Source organism: Oreochromis niloticus, linkage group LG23 (assembly GCF_001858045.2).
Source record: "Oreochromis niloticus isolate F11D_XX linkage group LG23, O_niloticus_UMD_NMBU, whole genome shotgun sequence".
NCBI lineage: Eukaryota > Metazoa > Chordata > Actinopteri > Cichliformes > Cichlidae > Oreochromis > Oreochromis niloticus.
Genome location: NC_031986.2, coordinates 23,756,349 through 23,771,627, shown reverse-complemented (window position 1 = coordinate 23,771,627; position 15,279 = coordinate 23,756,349). Strand labels below are relative to the sequence as shown.

At 41.9% G+C, this 15,279-nt stretch overlaps 1 protein-coding gene across 1 annotated transcript in view; it reads right to left on the bottom strand.

Moving 5' to 3' along the window:
• LOC106098971 (uncharacterized) overlaps nucleotides 1-15,279 on the bottom strand; it is a 242,365-nt gene that overhangs the window by 201,651 nt on the left and 25,435 nt on the right. The window contains exons 4-5 of the mRNA XM_019351513.2: nucleotides 13,874-14,353; nucleotides 5,697-6,122 (exon numbers count right to left, since the gene is read on the bottom strand). Coding sequence (XP_019207058.1) covers nucleotides 5,697-6,122; nucleotides 13,874-14,353 — 906 coding nt within the window. The remainder of the gene's footprint in view (nucleotides 1-5,696; nucleotides 6,123-13,873; nucleotides 14,354-15,279) is intronic.

Genomic DNA, 15,279 nt, shown 5'->3' with positions numbered 1-15,279 from the left:
CTTTATTCAGGTTTGTGTGAACATTTATTTCTTCTATATATAACCTCATCATAAATGATGTTGTATACAGTCTATTTAACAACATAAAAAAATACTGCTATTAAAAAACAGAAAGAAACTCATTGTTACTGCATCAGATCTGATAATTAGATCATTATCAGAACAACAGCCCTCTAGCGGAGACAAGTAGGAACTCCAAAAACAGTAAAGGTTTTTTTAAAAAAACAACAACACACAAACACTCCTTCCTGTACTTTCCCTGCCCTCTGGTGGACACACCCTTGAACTGCATATAAGCTGATTCATGCTGGAGAAATTAAGTATGGAAATAACATCCGGTCAGACACTTCAAAATAAAAGGCCCCATTGTCGTTACGCTGTGACCACCAGAGTGCGGCATATATCAAACATACTGATAATAAAACTCACTGTTATGTCTGAAAGAACGTTTGTTCAGTGTTTAAATAAAGACAAAAGACACAATTATCAAATTATGGACAAAAATACATTTATAAACAAATAACAGGTACTGTCTACAGGATATATAATACTAACATCCTACATAATCACTGATGTTACTGAATTCATTTGCTGTTTTGCTTAATTTGTCAAAAGATGTCAAGAGTTTACCTTATTATCTATCTGATCATAATAGAGTCACACAACACCAGCAGCAAATAAACTTCTTCCAGCTCTTCAGGTTTTGGTGTCTGGTTCTTTTCAGCAAACTGTGGCTTCTGCGGCAGGAATTTCACAGCCTGCGCAGTAAAGTTCAAAGAGAAATGTCTAAAGAATGTTGACTTTGGACACTGAAAATAATCAGGCCTTGGATGGACATCAAAGTTAAGTTTGAAAAGACTGCCGAGAGAAACGCTGAGTGCAAAATGGACCCAGTGGTGAGTTTGTAAGCTGCCTGTGGCTCAGAATCCAGATCACATCGCTCTCCTTGCTGGTTGTAAAGGAGAGTTTAAAAAAATATTGACACTTAGGTAGCATGCTAACATACATGCTGCCACCACACAGAGACAGGAGAGGACACTATGGTTAATGGATACATGCATGCTGAACTGGCTTTGGCCTCATGCAAACTTTGCACAGTTCTTCCTGTTTCAGAGGACGTCATAAGTGTTACTGTGTTACACATGGTGGTTTTCATGCAGTGATTCTGGTTTAGTCTGTTTTTTAATCTCACACAGAGAACATCTGAATACACACTGAGGTGTTTATATCACTCAGCTCTGCCTGCTTGATGTTTATTCTCATCAGGCATTTCAAAATAAAAGGAAACAGATTGTAGTTAAGGGCAGTAACCACTAGAGGAGGTGTTTACTCTCAAATATCAGGCTGCAGTGTTTGTTGTTTAAATGAGCCAATAAATACTCACAGTAATACACAAGAACATTAATTTGTCAACACAATTTGACAAATGTAACTGAAAATTAAAATTTTAATTGTTAATAAATGAAAGTTACAGAGCGGCTTCACCTAAACTGAAAACAGGAAAAGTGGTTAAAACCCGTTAGATGTGACAGATCTGGAGAACAAGGTTAAAGATATACAACTATTTATTATTAAAGATATTTTAGCATTTGGAAGAGTCAGTGTCACAAATTAGTATGAATATATGGTGATAAAAAACATTCTTACATACATTGAGAGCTAACATGTTAATAAAATGTGTGTATAATGTGTATAAGAGTAGAAAAACAACAATAAAAGTATATACTTTGAAATAAAAGTCCATGTTTTCTACATTGTACTTATGTTTTACATACTTGAGTCCTTTCTCACTGACTTCCCCAATTTTTGTTAATCATGGATTGATGTATCTTTTATTTATAACTATAGACTCAAATGTCTGAGAGTTAATTCTATGTGACAAAAGTCAGCTATGAACAGCGTAACTCGCTGTAGCTAATATGGTAAGCTAACAGAAGACTCAAAGGAGAGAATGCAAAGACAGACAGCATAAATGTATGTATGGTTGGAATGGGTCCAATTTCACTGCAGGCAACAGCAAGTGACAAATAAAACTTCATCATCATCATAAATAAAGCATATTAACTTTAGTAATACGCTTTAGCTTGCCTCCCCCTCTGATGAAACTTTACTGACCTGCTACAAAGAATAAACAGCTGATATCCAGATAAACACAGCTCATTTATGTTAGCATCAATTAAAGTAGGCTTCATGCCCTCCATTGGACACAAGCTGAAAACACAAGTTTTTTATTTAATGTTTTGGGTTGTTTTTTTATTTAGCTTAGAAAATCACATCTATGTGATGCGTCTGGTAACATCCATCCATCCGCTTCTGCCTTTTCAGGGTCGCAGGGGGCACTGGAGCCTATTCCAGCTGTCTTGGGGTGAGAAGCAGGGTACACCTTGGACAGGTGCCAGGCTAACACAGAGACAGGCAATCATTCGTACTCACACCTATGGGCAAGTTAGTGTTTCCAATTAACCTAACCCCACTAAGTGGATGTCTTTGGGCTGTAGGAGGAAGCCAGAGGACCTGGCGAGAACATTCAAACTCCACACAGAAACCCCCTGGCCTTATGGTGGAATGGAAATCAGGACCTTCTTGCTGTGAGGCAACAGTGCTAACCACTGTGCCAGAGTCCTTGTCCTGGATTGCATGGAGAAGGGCCTGCAGCAGCTGGAAACTCTCTTCACTCAGTCTAAACATTAAAAAAAATGAAAAAGTTAGTGTTTGTGGTTTGTTTGTTTTTTTAATAACATTATATTTGGCCTGTGATGTTCAGGAAAGACATTTACTTGACTGTTAGAGGAGCATCATGGAGCAGCAGTGTAATCAGACCCTGAGCAGGGATGCAGGTCTCAGTCAGGTCTAACCGTGCGACTGTCCAGTATCTCAGCAGAGAAGCCAAACTACTGACAGCCCTCAACATTACTCTGTGTGATGGTCGGGCTTTCTTAGGCACAAGAGAAAGCTCTTCAACAGCCAGCGGACAGACCACTCTGCCTCTTCTTACCCACTGAAACAGGAGCAAGGACATGTCGATGGAAAGCCTGAAGATCAGAGAGACAAAAGAGCAGAAATGATGAACACCAAGAACTAAAGATTCAAAGTGGACACAGATAAATGGTGTTAGAAGAACAAGAGAGAGTCATGATTTCACTTCCTGCCTCAGACTGTGTAGTTGTGTTGTGTGTCTAAAGAGGAGAGCGGCTCCTCTGGCAGACATCTTGCTGGGTGTGAGGATGAGATCCACTTTAGAGCCACACAGTTTGAGAACTCTCCCCACAGACCGGCAGCTTTTCCTGTGTAACTCTCCTGTTAACAGCAGCTGGAACCCCAGGAGCTGCAGCAGAGACTCCAGCTGCTGGGCCTCCTCTCTGGATCTTACAGACATGGATGTGCACACACTCTGGAAGAAGTCTGAATCACAGCTGAAACACAGTGAAGATGAAATCAGAGAAAATGCTGGAAAAAGTCTGCAAATGAAAACATTAAAATCTGTCTTATTTACCTGAGCTGTGAGATATAAGGCAGACACTGTAGGAAACTCCTCACTTCACTCTCTTCATGTGAGCAGCCTGTCAGCTTCACTTGTTTCTTCTCTGGTTGGAGTTTCAGCACTTCCAGGAGGATGGAGGTCTTTCTCTCTGAGAGCTTTATGGACCAGACTGCAGGAGCTGACTGGAAAACTGACTGTAATGATGGAAGGACACTAAAGCCTGGTTTAGATTCATAGTCCTTCATATGAGAGTACAGATCCAGCAGGAAATCACACTGATATTCATCAGAAATGTCTCTGTCATTAAAAGGGAATGTTTGATATGTGCACACTGATGATAACAGCTCCAGTATCTTCTCTCCTGTCTGCTGTTCTCTCTCTGCTGCTGCACAGAACAGATTCACAAAGAACCAGACTGCTTCATCTGACCAGCGAGGCCCAGCACTGGAACAATGAGAAGGAAAGATTTAGTGATGATTTGATCTGAGCTGCATAAATACAACCACACACTACTGATGGACTCCATCTTGTCCATGTGTGTCCTGTATATGATGAAAGTCCATTTTAAAGCCATCTTCCATCAGAGCAGCTGAACATTGTTTTTAGACTGTTACTGACTCACAACACAAACACTAATCCTGTGTGTGAAATCACTGCGTACTGAACTGTAACTGTCATTTTATTTGCTGTCTGACTTTAGAGAGTAAAACACTAAATATCAACAACATAGAAACATACAGAGTGGAACAACAGCAGCTTCACCTGCTGCTCAGATCGCACACACGTGGAAATCACACTTATTCTACATCTGCAGGTGGAGACACAAAGTGATGAAGACTCTCTGCTGTCTAACATTTTAATTTGATGCTCACTGTAATGCTGCTAATTGCCAAAGTAACTTTTCAATTTTTTTTATTTAAATGACAGCTGGGAGTGGGACAGTGCTGCAGTGGTTAGCACTGTTGCCTCATATCAAGAAGGTCTTAGGTTGAAGTCCAGCCTGAGGCCTTTCTGTGGGGAGTCTGCATGTCTGCCTTGTTTGGATAGATTCTCTCTGTATACTCTGTCTTCCTCTCATAGTCCAAAAATATGGATGTTAGATTAAGCAACCTTGGATTCACCAGTTAATCCACATACATGATTCTGGTTGGACTGAGGGGGACAGGGGTTTTACCTACTCCTTCCAATCTTCTAAGATCCTGACTGTGGGTTTATGGATGCAGATGATGTAATCATCGGCTGAATGCTGATTAACAAGTGGGCCAGAATACAAAAGATGCAACAGGGGAGTTGACTGGCAATAGGGGAACTATTAAAAACAGTGGCAGCAGTGGACACTCTTCATTATTTTTTACACTCTTTTTCCCTTCAAGCTGGTTCTGTTGGACCAACAGTACAAGCAAGAGTTGCCCACAGACCACTTGTACCATGTATTTTCCACAATGCCTCCATCTGACAACAGAGCTCACTGCAGACAGACAGCGAATGTTTTACCTCTGCTGGACCATAAAACCAGCTTAAATTGGCCATAGTGTCTGTCTCTCTCTGTTTGATAGATTAATGACATGCCCAGGGTGTATCCTGCCTCATGCCCTATGACAGTTGAGACAGGCTCACGCCCAACTGCGATCTTGAATTAGATAACTGCATTAATAACAGTTAAAACAGAAATTGTACTTCCCTTCCCTTCCCTTTTTTGGGGGGTGAGTGATTAACAAGGCTGCGTTGTTGCCACTGAGCTAAGTGTTTATTTTTCAGATTTATTCATTGACATACAACCAGATGACTGTCACATATTTCCGAAACGAAGCAGATATTTATGAAATAAATCAGTATTCCAACATGTTCTCTGTCTGTGTTGTGTTACACAGTGACCTTAAAACTCCCTCTGCTCGCTGTCTGAACAGAAACATGGAAAGATGAACAGATTTGTGGGACCATGAATTACTCTTGAGTGTGTTTCCCTAGACTACTATGCCCACAACCCAGACACAGAAGAAGCAGGAAAAAAATGGATGAATAGATGACATTTAACTGAAATATGAACCCATGTGGATACATTCACAGTGTGTGCATATAATACTAATGATCAAAACAAATCTGCTAAATTTTAAGTTGTACAATAATGAACAATTAAAGCAGAAAATATTTCCAAATATATTTGAGAACACATCTCTTCTCATGCAGTCAATCATGTAAAGTACAATTCATTTACCTGAGCTGTGAGATATAAGGCAGACACTGAAGGAAACTCCTCACTTTACTTGTTTTCTGTGAGCAGCCTGTCAGCTCCACTTGTTTCTTCTCTGGTTGGAGTTTCAGCACTTCCAGGAGGATGGAGGTCTTTCTCTCTGAGAGGTTTATGGACCAGACTGCTGGAGCTAAAAAAACTGACTGTAATGATGGAAGGACACTCAAGCCTATTTTAGCCTCATAGTTCTTCACACTGGAGTACAGATCCAGCAGGAAATTACACTGATATACATGCGTGTAACTTTGATTAAAAGGGAATGTTTGATATGTGCACACTGATGATAACAGCTCCAGTATCTTCTCTCCTGTCTGCTGTTCTCTCTCTGCTGCTGCACAGAACAGAGTCACAAAGAACCTGACTGCTTCATCTGATGGCTCGTATTCAATACTGAAACAAAAAGGAAACAATATATGAATATGGTTTGATTTTCATACATACAACCACACACTATGGATGGACTCCATGTTGTCCACATATGTCCTATATATAATTAATTATTATATATGTTTCAACCTGATAACAATAAGCAGAAGACAATGAATGGATGGATCTTCCACCAGAGCAGCTGGTGTTTTTTTTTTTTTTGAACTCTCTTAGGCAGCTTTCTCATCATTTCTTTAAGTAGTCTTCAGGAATAGTTCTCCAGGCTTCTTAGAGGACATTCAAAGCTCTTCTTTGGATGTTTCTGCCTTTTGTTCAGTTCTCTGTCGACATGATCCCACACTGCTTCAATAATGTTGAGGTCTGGGATCTGGGGAGGCCGATGCATGACTGATAGTGTTCCATTGGGTGCTCCTCTATTTAGGTATGATTTTACTGCATTGGTACACCTATTCATTCCAGAGATTTTCTTCCAGTCATCTTTCCAGTAATATGCTCTGCTAAAGCACCATATAAACAGTCAGCTGTTTTAGCAATGATCTTCTGATTGTGGTTGCATGTGGTAAATGAAACTGAGAGATACATGGTAATTTACATGGTAACTGTCTGAATTTTAATTTACTCAAACTTGAAATGACATTCATATAATTTGAGATATTGAAGTCATTATTTATATAAGCCATAATCACCATGTTAAAACAGAAAGAGGTTTGAAATATTTAGCTTTATGTGAAATAAATATAAAATATATGACGTTGCTTCTATGAATACATTAAAAAGTTATTTTAAATGACTATTAATTACATTTGAAGGTGGTGTAAAATTAACTAAAAACAACACCTAGGGCACTAGTTCTGCTCACCAGGTGAGCAGTTCACCATGTGCTTCATGGCCAAATTCAAATCCACATTTCTTACTCTCGACTGTCCTCTACCATCTTCTCTAAACTGCTGCATACTCTGGACAAACGAGGAGACAGCCATCTGACTCATTTCAAAAGCCTGTACATCTGATGGTAATTGTCAACTTGCACATCTGAAAGGCACCATCAACCCCGAAAGTTATGTAAAGGTTCTAGAGCAACATATCTGCCCATCCAGACAATGTCTTTATCAGGGAAGATCTTGCATATTTCAGCAAGACAATGATGAATCTCATACTGGAGCTATTAAAACAGCATGACTTTGTAGTAGTAGTATGAATCTGGGTACTGAACTTGTCATTAATTTAAAATATTTGGTAAATGATGAAAGTTAAAATAAAACAAAGACGACCCAGGACTGTTAAGCAGCTAAAATCCTATGACAAGAACAAGAACAGGGCAAGATTCATCAACTAGTCTCCTCTGTTTCCAGACACTTACAGACTTTTGGCATCATATTTAAAATGAGCTAATATTTTCTTAAAATAATACACTCTTTCAAAAAGTTGATTCTGTTCATCTGGAGGTAGCATTTTCAGCGGGAGAAAAGTTTCGTCACTCATCCAAGTGACTTCTTCAGTCTCAGCTGACTGCAGGCTTCCACAACCTTATAAACAGTACATTTGCATAATGACTGAAACTAGAACCACTGGCAAACAATGGACAGTGAGGTCAGTTTCTTGATCCTTGATCAATGACAATTGCTCAATGGCCATGAGTACTATTCACAGAGAGTTGGGGAATGGCTGCAATCACAGTATTATAAGATGGTGAAAGATGTACCCTTAGTATATCTACTCTGGCCAAAAGAATCCACGCTTCGTATTGATGTCCACAATTCCCTTTTATTCCTCTCACAATCATGGAGCACCGTGAAAACTAGAAACAAGTAAAATAATATCAATATTACATATGACATCCATCTCAGACACTTATTTCCTTTAAAAAGGTGCACAAGTGCTTAACAAATTAACCAGCATAATGTTTTTACCGGCCCCACCTGGAGACTCTGTTGTCCTACTGGGAGACTTCAATGCTCACGTGGGTAACGACAGCGAGACCTGGAGGGGCGTGATTGGGAGGAACGGCCTCCCTGATCTGAACCCGAGTGGTGTTTTGTTATTGGACTTCTGTGCAAATCACAGTTTGGCCATAACGAACACCTTGTTCGAACATAAGAGTGTCCATAAGTGCACGTGGCACCAGGATGCTCTAGGCCGCAGGTCGATGATCGATTTTGTAATCGTATCACCAGACCTGCGACCATATGTTCTGGACACTCGGGTAAAGAGAGGGGCTGAGCTGTCAACTGATCACCACCTGGTGGTGAGTTGGATCAGGTGGCGGGGGAGGACGCTGGACAGACCCGGTGCACCTAAACGCGTAGTGAGGGTGTGCTGGGAACGTCTAGCAGAGGCCCCAGTCCGCGAGATCTTCAACGCACACCTCCGGCAGAGCTTCAACAACATTCCGAGGGAGACTGGGGACATTGAGTCCGAATGGACCATGTTCAGCGTCTCCATTGCCGAAGCTGCTGCATTGAGCTGCGGCCGCAAGGTGGTTGGTGCCTGCCGTGGTGGTAATCCCCGAACCAAATGGTGGACACCAGGGGTGAAGGGAGCCACCAGGCTGAAGAAGGAGTCCTATCGGGCTTGGTTAGCCTGTGGGACTCCAGAGGCAGCTGACAGGTATCGACAGGCCAAGCGGAATGCGGCTCGGGCAGTGGCTGAAGCAAAAACTCGGGTGTGGGAGGAGTTCGGAGAGGCCATGGAAAAAGACTTTCGGACTGCCTCGAAGAGATTCTGGCAAACCGTCAGGCGTCTCAGGAGGGGAAAGCGGTGCTCTACCTGCACTGTGTATAGTGCTGGCGGAGCGCTGCTGACGTCGACTGAGAAAATTGTCAGACGGTGGAAGGAATACTTCGAGGACCTCCCACGTCTTCCGAGGAGGAAGCAGAGTCTGGGGATGAGGGGAATGACCCGCCAATTTCTGGGGTCGAGGTCACTGAGGCAGTTAAACAACTCCTCGGTGGCAGAGCCCCTGGTGTTGATGAGGTCCGCCCCGAGTTCCTGAAGGCTCTGGACGTTGTAGGGCTGTCCTGGTTGACACGCCTCTACAATGTTGCGTGGAGATCAGGGGCAGTACCCCTGGACTGGCAGACCGGGGTGGTGGTCCCCATCTTTAAGAAGGGAGACCGGAGGGTGTGTTCCAACTACAGGGGGATCACACTCCTCAGCCTCCCTGGGAAAGTCTATGCCAGGGTGCTGGAAAGGAGAGTTCGTCCGTTAGTCGAACCTCGGATACAGGAGGAACAATGCGGTTTTCGTCCTGGTCGCGGAACACTGGACCAGCTCTTTATCCTCTCGAGGATACTTGAGGGTGCATGGGAGTTTGCCCAACCAGTCTACATGTGTTTTGTGGACTTGGAGAAGGCATTCGACCGTGTCCCTCGGGGTGTCCTGTGGGAGGTGTTGCGGGAGTATGGGGTGTCTGGCCCACTGCTACGGGCCATTCGATCCCTATACAACCGTTGTAAGAGTTTGGTTCGCATTGCCGGCAATAAGTCGGACTCGTTTCCGGTGGGTGATGGGCTCCGCCAGGGCTGCCCTTTATCACCGATTCTGTTCATAATTTTTATGGACAGGATTTCTAGGCGCAGCCAAGTGGCAGAGGGCTTTCACTTCGGTGGCCTCAGAATCTCATCTCTGCTTTTTGCGGATGATGTGGTTCTGATGGCTTCATCGGGTGGGGGCCTCCAGCTTGCACTGGAACAGTTCGCAGCCGAGTGTGAAGCAGCGGGAATGAGGATCAGCACCTCCAAATCTGAGGCCATGGTTCTCAGCCGGAAAAGGGTGGAATGCCCACTCCGGGTCGGGGATGAGTTCCTGCCCCAAGTGGAGGAGTTTAAGTATCTCGGGGTCTTGTTCGCGAGTGATGGGAGAAGGGAGCCGGAGATCGACAGACGGATTGGTGCTGCGGCTGCAGTGATGCGGACGCTGCACCGGTCCGTCGTGGTGAAGAGGGAGCTGAGTGTAAAAGCGAAGCTCTCAATTTACCGGTCGATCTACGTCCCGACCCTCACCTATGGCCACGAGCTGTGGGTAGTGACCGAAAGAACGAGATCGCGGATACAAGCGGCAGAAATGAGCTTCCTCCGAAGGGTGGCTGGCCTCTCCCTTAGAGATAGGGTGAGAAGTTCGGCCATCCGGGAGGGGCTCAGAGTAGAGCCGCTGCTCCTCCACATCGAAAGGAGCCAGTTGAGGTGGTTCGGGCATCTGACAAGGATGCCCCCTGGGCGCCTCCTGGGTGAGGTGTTCCGGGCATGTCCCACCGGGAGGAGGCCCCGGGGCAGACCCAGGACGCGCTGGAGAGATTATATCTCTCGGCTGGCCTGGGAACGCCTTGGTGTTCCCCCGGATGAGCTGGAGGAGGTGGCTGGGGAGAGGGAGGTCTGGGCTTCTCTGCTTAGGCTGCTGCCCCCGCGACCCGACTTCGGATAAAGCGGATGAGGATGGATGGAGGAATGTTTTTACCCTGTACGCCTTGTAAAACCAGCAGTAGAAAAGTTGTAGATCCCGAAAAGTCCGCTGTGTTATCGTTCTGTCTTGTCTCTCCCGCGCACAACTTCCAGTTCCCGCGACTCACGGAGGAAGTGACTACTTCACTTAATTTTTACCGAAACTTAGCATGTTATTTATTTGTAATTCCTAGTTTTATATCTCTTGGAGATATATACTTTATATATTTATAAATGCACCATGGGGGGCTTAGGGTGAAACAGCATTTCGGTACATTGTATATTGTGTATACTACTATATTGACAATAAAGCTCTTGAATCTCATTTTAACAGAAACATTATTTGTAAGAAGAAATGTAAATGTATCACTGGACTCATAGATTATCTTTTTCCACTGTAAGTGTACACAAACATGAATACTAAATAAAGGAAAACAAATAGAAAACAATATAATGATCTCAGATGCGCTTCTGGCGTTGTCATGACAACCCACACAAACATTTCAGCATCAGCTACACTTAGCCCCCCTTCTCAATTCAGAGATGGCGTTTCCCTCTTCATGTGAATGGCCTCCTTGACTCTCCGCTCAAACCAGCGTTCCTCCCTGTCCAAAAGTGTCCACTGGCCTGTAGGTGTAAATAGACTGCAGAGTCCTGGCCTGACGAGGTGGCTCTTCTGTGTTGTGCCATCCGCTTCACCAGAGGTTGTTTAGTTTCCCCTATCTATAAATCACAGCAATCCTCCAGGACTTCGCAGTCTATTTACACCTAAAGGCCAGTGATAAATGGTGATTGATCAGTGGTTGCAGATCGATCGGCATGACATTTTGCATATTATTATTTAAGAAACTGACCTCACAGCCCATTGTTTGTCAGTGGTGCAAGTTTCAGCCATTGTGCAAAGGTACTGTTTATAAGATTGAGGAAATCAGCAGTCAGTTGAGACTGAAGAAGTCACTTTGATGAGTGACGAAACATTTCTCCCGCTGAAAGCGCTACGTCCAGATAAACAGAATCAACTTTTGGCGTTTTCCTTACCTGAATGATTGAGCATGCATCAAGACAGTACACTCTTTGAGATTCAACATTTGATATGTATTCTATGTGCTTTTGTGAATAAAATATGGGTTTATAAGATTTAGAAATTATTTCATAATAGTTTTTGTAATTTTCTAAAATTAATTTACCTGAGCTGTGAGATATAAGGCAGACACTGAAGGAAACTCCTCACTTCACTCTCTTCATGTGAGCAGCCTGTCAGCTTCACTTGTTTCTTCTCTGGTTGGAGTTTCAGCACTTCCAGGAGGATGGAGGTCTTTCTGTCTGAGAGGTTTATGGACCAGACTGCAGGAGCTGAAAAAACTGACTGTAATGATGGAAGGACACTCAAGCCTGTTTTAGTCTCAGAGTTCTTCACATGGGAGTATAGATCCAGCAGGAAGTCACTCTGATATTCATCATCCATGTATCTCTCATTAAACGGGAATATTCCATATCTGCACGCTGATGATAACAGCTCCAGTATCTTCTCTCCTGTCTGCTGTTCTCTCTCTGCTGCTGCACAGAACAGATTCCCAAAGTACCTGGCTTCTTCTGCATTTGGCCAACAAAGATTAACACTGGAACAATAAGAAGATAATATTTAGTGATGATTTTATCTTAGCCGCAACAATACAGTCATTATCAATACAGTGGCCTCAAGCCACCTCATATATAGCATTAATGAACAACAGGACTTCTTTGAGCAGTCTTGCAGGAATAGGGTTAATTCGGGTCATTTGGAAGAATTATTACTGAAGTTAACTCAGAAAGAATCAATGGTACTGAAAGTAGCTGTAGATAATCTTACATCTGTGAGATGAACATGAGTATTTTTTCTCTAATGGTTAAAATTTTATTTGTGAAGATGTTCATGAAGTCATTACTAGTTAATGTTAAAGGAATGGTTGAGTCAACAGTACTCTGACTTTTTGTCAGCCTGGCTACAGTGCTGAAGAGAAACCTGGAGTTGTTCATATTTTCTTCAATCAGTGATGAATAGTAAGATGGTCTAGCCTTACAAGGGGGCTTTTAAAAAAAGAAAGAAAAGCGGTAAACAATTTTTTCCGACTAAGTGATGATCTTCTAAATTAGTGAGATGCCATTTCCTCTCCAGCTTATGAATTATCTGCTTTAAGATGCAAATTTGAGAGTTATACCAGGGAGTCAATTACGTCTGACTTGAGGCCTTCTTCTTCAGAGGAACCACAGTACCCAGAGCTGTTTGCAGACTATTAACAAGATAATAGATCTCTGTGGGAGTAGCATTCAGGTAGCTGCTCTGCACTGTGTTGGCACAAGGCATTGAAGAGGGTAACAGTGGAGGAATTATATCCTAAAACAACCTACAGAGTCTTTTGGTCCGTGTGTCACACTAACCAAAAAGTGCTTTGGGTAAATACTGTTAAGTGTTCAGTTTCTACGCCATATGTCAGAACAAGATCTAGACTGTGATTAAAGTGTTGGGTGGGTTCTTCTACTGTTTGAGAGAAGCTAATTGAGTCTAATAATAGATTAAATGCCTTTTTGAAGCTGTCATTTTTGTATCTAAATGGATTTTAAAATCATCCACAGCAATTATTTGATCTGTGATGAGCACTAAATAAAATAAAAAGTGTGATAAATTTATAGAGAAACTGTGTGGGCCATAGTGGACAACAGGTAACAACAAATTAAACTGTTTTCTGAGTTTTTCGATTAGGGTGGACAAGGCTCAGAGTGAGGCTTAATAATTAAATAAAACTCTGTCTGGGTCTACTAATGATGCACTCCATCTCGTCCGTGTCAATCCAGTATATAATGTATGTCTATTTTTAAACCAACTTCCATTTATTCATTAGTTGGCAACCAACAGACATAAGCTAAAGTGTTACTGACGAACAGAAATTAATTTAATCATTAAAATCAAGCTCCAATATCAGCATTCTAAAACTAATATAAACCACTTTATCTGTATCCAGTTGGGCTTTTTAACACTAAAACTGTCAGGATTTTAAACGCCCTAGAAGCACCTCTCTTGCAACAATGGAGTAATGGCAAAGACAGCATTTCTTTAAGAAGTTACGTTGTTAATTTTAATCTAATTTTTCTAATTTTCAGCATGATTTGGCAAAAGATCTATTCAAGATTACTTTTGGGGGGTTATATTTGCTTTACAAACTAATATTAAAATTTGTGCAATAATAATATAATTTATGGAGCTTAAAATATTTCTCCAACTTATTTTAGACCATATGTCATCTTATGCAGAGTTTACCATGTAAAGTCAAATTCATTTACCTGAGCTGTGAGATATAAGGCAGACACTGAAGGAAACTCCTCACTTCACTCTCTTCATGTGAGCAGCCTGTCAGCTTCACTTGTTTCTTCTCTGGTTGGAGTTTCAGCACTTCCAGGAGGATGGAGGTCTTTCTCTCTGAGAGGTTTATGGACCAGACTGCAGAAGCTGACTGGAAAATTGACTGTAATGATGGAAGGACACTCAAGCCTGTTTTAGTCTCACGGTCCTTCACATGGGAGTACAGATCCAACAGGAAGTCACACTGATATTCTTTAGAATGATGATTAATAATAATTATAGCATGAACAATATCATCATCGATGTATCTCTCAATAAAAGGGAATGTTTGATATGTGCACAGTGATGATAACAGCTCCAGTATCTTCTCTCCTGTCTGCTGTTCTCTCTCTGCTGCTGCACAGAACAGATTCACAAAGAACCTGACTGCTTCATGAAGATGTGACCTCTGAGAACCAACACTGGAAAAATGAGAAGGAAACATTTACATTTAATGATGATTTGATCTGAGCTGCATAAATACAACCACACACTACTGATGGATTCCATCTTGTATATGTGTCCTGTACAGTGTTGGTCAAGTTACTTGAAAACAGTAATCAGTAACTAATTACTGATTACTTCCCCCAAAGGTAATCCAGTTACTTTACTGATTACTTATTTTCAAAAGTAATTAGTTACTTAGTTACTTTTTAAAAACTTGATTTACAACCTGAATAGGTGATAAAGTGATAGATCTTTCAGCCCAATTCTACTTCTTCCGCATAATCCATCATACAAAATGTAATCAAATGGAAAAGTCTTTTTTAAAAACTAGTTTTATTAGTTTTAAACTTTTAACTTTATGCATCAAGCAAAAATTAAATTATATGCAACATTCTCTGACTGGAAGAAATTTGTTTAACATTTAAACCTATTTTCTGCAAAACTCAAGCATATAAAATAAAATAGTATTTTGTGTTTACACTCACTCTTTCAAATAGATGCAAGTAAAACACAGCAGAAAATAAATAAAATCAAAGACTAGCTCCTGTTGCTCTATTTTCACCTATAAAGCAGGAGTGGGTTAGGCGGAGGTGTGCCCTGGTGCAGGTGTGTCGCAGCGGTCAGTGGAAGGATCCGGCAGTTTCTCTGTGAATTTCACATTCCCGTGGCAGTGTACTCAGTTCAGGGTTTTTTTTGCTGTAAAAAGAAGTTTTCTTCCCACGCAGTGAACAGCGGATGCTAATGTTTTTGTCACTTTTTACGGAATCAAAATCAAAGTAAGGTCAGTACTTCCACGCTTTAAACGCTGCATGGTTATACTCTCTCCCGCACTCGTTATATTATCCATTTTTGATCTGCACACAGCTGTTGCCATGAACAGCACACTTGCTTACGTCATTGT